This window comes from Nicotiana tabacum, chromosome 7, assembly GCF_000715075.1.
Source record: "Nicotiana tabacum cultivar K326 chromosome 7, ASM71507v2, whole genome shotgun sequence".
Taxonomy (NCBI): domain Eukaryota; kingdom Viridiplantae; phylum Streptophyta; class Magnoliopsida; order Solanales; family Solanaceae; genus Nicotiana; species Nicotiana tabacum.
In genome coordinates this window covers 127605979-127610598 of record NC_134086.1, presented here as the reverse complement: position 1 = coordinate 127610598, position 4620 = coordinate 127605979, and the positions used below count along the sequence as shown (strand labels likewise).

Genomic DNA, 4620 nt, shown 5'->3' with positions numbered 1-4620 from the left:
AGAGATCCTGAAAGACAAAGAAATTGGGAAAAAACATGGCACAACAGTTCAAAGCCTTTGTTAGCTTAAACATAGAGAGAAGATTAAACTTAAAGTCGGGTACACAAAGCACATCCTCAATCAAGTCACCTCCTACTAAGTGACAATCTCCCACTTGAGTGATACTTGCTCATTCTCCATTAGGTTGCTGAACCTTCCCAGAATTTCCTACTGACACACTATTTTTCAGTGCAGATTCATCATTAATCATGTGATTTGTTGCCCCTGTATCTACTATCCATTTCAGTACATTCAAATTATTAGATAAAATTTTACCTGCCATGTTTGCACTAGCCTCAGATATTTGAGATTTGTTCAATAGTGTCAATATTTGGTTGTACTGTTCTGGGGTAAAAAATGGAGCTAAGACTTGTCCATTTCCTTGTTGTTGTTCAGTGCTAATCACATGATGACCCTGTGTAATATTCTGTTGTTGCTGATTGAGAACAGGATCAGCTACATGCTTACCTCCTATGACTGCATTTGATTTTTTCTTCCCTTTGAAATCAGCCGGATAACCTATTATCTAATAACAGTTCTCCTTGTCCTTGAGATGACCTTTCATTTTACAAAACTCAGAGTGCATGAGCTTGTAACAATTCTCCCTGATATGCCCTTTCATGTTGCAAAAATCACAAAACATAGGAAAATTCCTTCTAGGTTTCTGAGTTCCTTTCATGTTTGTAGTAAAAAGTGCAGTGGAATCAATGTGTTCACCTAACCGATAGCCGCCACAGATACTAGTTTTTGACTTTCATCCTGAACAATCATGGCATATGCTTGGTTTACAGATGGTGTTGGTGACATCATTAGAATTTGACTGCGAGCTTGACTATAACCATCGTTTAAGCCCATTAGAAATTGCAATAACCTTTGATTTGTCAGATGAGTAATAAAGTCTTTGGACTTATCACAGCAGGAAGGCACAGGCATAATAGAATCAGTTTCATCCTAAAGATCTTTCAATTTTGAGTAATAAACAGAGACAGGTGAAACACCTTGAGTCAATGTAGCAACTTGCTTACGAAGATGATAAATTCTAGTGGGATTAACCCTATCAAATTTCTCCTTTAAATCATTCCAAACAGAATAAGCATCAGGACGGAAGAGTATACTGCTAAGAAACTCCTTGCTTACATTGCTCGTAATCCATGATTTCACCAAAGCATTGCAATGATCCCACTGTTTCTCCAGATCCTTACCAACAATAGCTAGATGAATGGTGTCGTCGATAAATCCGAGCTTATTTTTGCATTCCAGCGCTAGCAACATCATGTGACTTCAAATGCTGTAATTTTCCATTCTGACGAGCAATATTCCAGTTTGTGCCACTCCCGCGAATCTGATGGTTATAGATACAATGGATGGTTGTGGTCAATTGTGCTGGAGCTAGATTCAGCAGTAGAATTCGCCATAATTGCAAAATTATGTTTTCAAATGAACTTCGAAGATGAAGAATTTCTCGATTTCCATTCAAAATTGACGAAGAAAATCCCTAAATTCTCTCCATTAGAAGCTCTGATACCATGTTAAATTCTGTGATAAGCACTAATTCAATGTGTGTGTGTGTGAGATCGATCGAGAGAGTAGAAGAGAGAATTGGAACAGGGGAAATGGACTGTAACAGAGTTGCAGAAGGAAAATGATTTTCTTTCTTGCATTTACAATATGAGATACAAGTATTTATATACAATTGACTAACCATGGTTTACTCTAACTACTAATTAACTATAGTTAAGTTATCAACTAACTATGGTTGAGTGATCCAACTAACTAAGTACCATGTATACTGGCACTATCTTCTACAGATATACTGCGTATTCCCATTCAAAGAGAACAAACACAAAAAAATTATAAATCGATCAGTAACACTACTAGAAATCCGGACAAAAACGACCACAAAAAGCGACCAAAGTTGGTCTCTTATGGCATAAAAAGCGACCAAACACGCCTGGTAGCTATATTGATGGTCCCTTTTATTTAGGGACCAAAGTTGGTCGCTATTTAGCGACCAACTTTGGTCTCTAAGCTAAAAGGGCCAAATATTCTGATTTTGACTTTAGTGACCAACTTTGGTCGCTATATTAATTTAATAATATAAATTTGGCGACCAAAGTTGGTCTCTACATATGAAATACGTTATTTTTAATGTATCATTAATCATTAGAAAGCGACCAACTTTGGTCTCTAATCCAAATATTATATTTTAAAATCTGGACAATAGAGACCAAAGTTGGTCGCTAAATTCAAGAATTTAATTATTTTTTTTAAAGATAAGCGACCAACATTGGTCGCTATATTTCCAGAAATTGTATTTTTTTTAATACAAATCTGGGCAGGTAGCGACCAAGATTGGTTGCTATTGCCTAGAAAATTATTTTTTTTATAGTGAAATGCGACCAAATAGAGACCAAAGTTGGTCGCTTTTCTTGGTATATTTTTGGCAGAAACTGCCTGTTTTGGCAGCTACTTCACCTACCAGCTTACCAAACATCCTAAACAGGCATTTTATGCCAGCAACAACAACAACAACAATTAAAAGCAACAATCAATAGAACTAACACATTAAGCTAACAAAACTAAGTTAACGCTTATTACAAGCCCATTCGAACTAAAAAGAACTAACACAATAAAACTAAGTTTTTTCGGCTAGTTCAAAGTATATAAAGTACTCAAGGAGTGTTGTTTCAGCATCCTCGTCTGAAAGTTGGATTGCCTCACCCGATTCATTAGGTGGTTGACTGCGTATGAATTCCCCCACGTCAGCTGCATGTGAAGTGAACCTATATGAAAAATTATATATATTGAATTAGTATTTCAAAATTTATATAAAAGTAAATCAAAATACTTAATGCAAAAGTAAAAAACTTACATGTATATAGTCGAGGCTCAACCCTCCTTTCTGAATCAGTCTCTTTCTTCTTCTTTACAATACGAGTTTCATTGAATAGCTCATCTTTCTTCATTGGCATCATAAAGTTGTCTGGTGGCTTTGGTGATTATCCTCGTGGTACTATTACTCGGGATGAACTTGGATACAGCGAATAACTTGGATACAGTACCTGACAGGGTATGTCTTTGATCAATTATTGATCTCTATAGCTACAATGATAATGAGAAGGCAATGACATGTGTTTCAAAATAGTGATGGTAAAGGTAGGATTTAACATTTCCTAAGTAGATAAAAGAGGTTATAGAGGAATTCTCTACTTCACTTTCCAAGAGGAAAAGAAGTTTGATTGATAGTGACAACGTTGATGAAGACGGAATGTTTTCCGTTGGTCATGGTAGTTCCCATAAAGTGGGGATCATAAGACTCTATGATGACAAAGATTATAGGAAGTTTTGTTCTAAACTTTCTTCCAAGTCTGATCCGTACAAGCTTAATATGATATTGGTGATATTTCTTCGGATTCAGACAATGATTTGACCGACAAAAGTATAGAAATGCTCTTAAAAAGAATTAAAGGTAAAACGTTTTTCTTGGTAGAGAAGGATGCTGAAAAGATTTTACCTTTAATTCTTTTTAAGAGCATTTCCATACTTTTGTCGGTCAAATCATTGTCTGAATCCGAAGAAATATCACCAATATCACATTAATCTTGTACGGTTCAGACTTGGAAGAAAGTTTAGAACAAAACTTCCTATAATCTCTGTCATCATAGAGTCTTATGATCCCCATTCTATGGGAACTGCCATGACCAACGGAATACATTCCGTCTTCATCAACCTTGTCACTCTCAATTAAACTTCTTTTCCTCATGGAAAATGAAGTACAGAATTACTCTATAAGCTCTTCTTTTATCTACTTAGGAAATACGAAATTCCTACCTACACCATCACTATTTGAAACACATGTCATTGCATTCTCATCATCATTGTCGCTAATGAGAAGAACAATTAAAGGCACACTTTGCCAGGTACTGTGTCTTAGTTATTCTTGGTGGAAGTTCTATTGCATGTCTAATAACGTCATCAACCTCTTCTAATAATCGTCCGGCAATCTAAAATTCCAAAACATAAACTAAAAGTTCAATTCATATCCTAAACCTTCAATTCATATCCACAAAAGTTCAACTCATATCCTAAAAGTTTCAACTCATATCATAAAAAGTTCAAGTCATACATAAAAGCTTCAATTTATATAGTACAAGTTCAATTCACAAGAACAAAATCTAAAAACTAAAAGTTCATCAATTCTTATCCTACGAGTTTAAACATAAACTAAAAGTTCAATTTATATCCTAAAGGTTCAATTTATATCCACAAAACTTCAAGTCATATCCTAAAATTTCTATTTATATCCTAAAAATTCAACTCATATCCTAAAAGTTTCAATTTATATCCTACAAGTTCAATTCACAAGAACAAAACCTAAAAACTAAAAGTTATATTCATATCCTACGAGTTTAAACATAAACTAAAAGTTCAAGTCATATCCTAAAGGTTCAATTTATTTCCTAAAAGTTCAACTCATATCCTAAAAGTTTCAACTCATATCGTAAAAAGTTCAAGTCATATCCTAAAAGCTTTAAATCATACCTAAAAGGTTCAATTCATATCCTAAAAATTCAGCTCGTA

General features: G+C 34.6%; 1 protein-coding gene across 1 annotated transcript; it reads right to left on the bottom strand.

The window, feature by feature from the left end:
* Positions 1-990: 990 nt before the first annotated feature.
* On the bottom strand, positions 991-1314 carry LOC142162282 (uncharacterized). Its single transcript, XM_075218616.1, has one exon. It carries the CDS (start codon positions 1312-1314, stop codon positions 991-993), a length of 324 nt encoding a protein of 107 aa, XP_075074717.1.
* Positions 1315-4620: the final 3306 nt, after the last annotated feature.

Coding starts and splice junctions, on each gene's coding strand:
- LOC142162282 (XM_075218616.1), bottom strand. CDS start 1,314: ATGATGTTGCTAGCGCTGGAATGCAAAAATAAGCTCGGATTTATCGAC.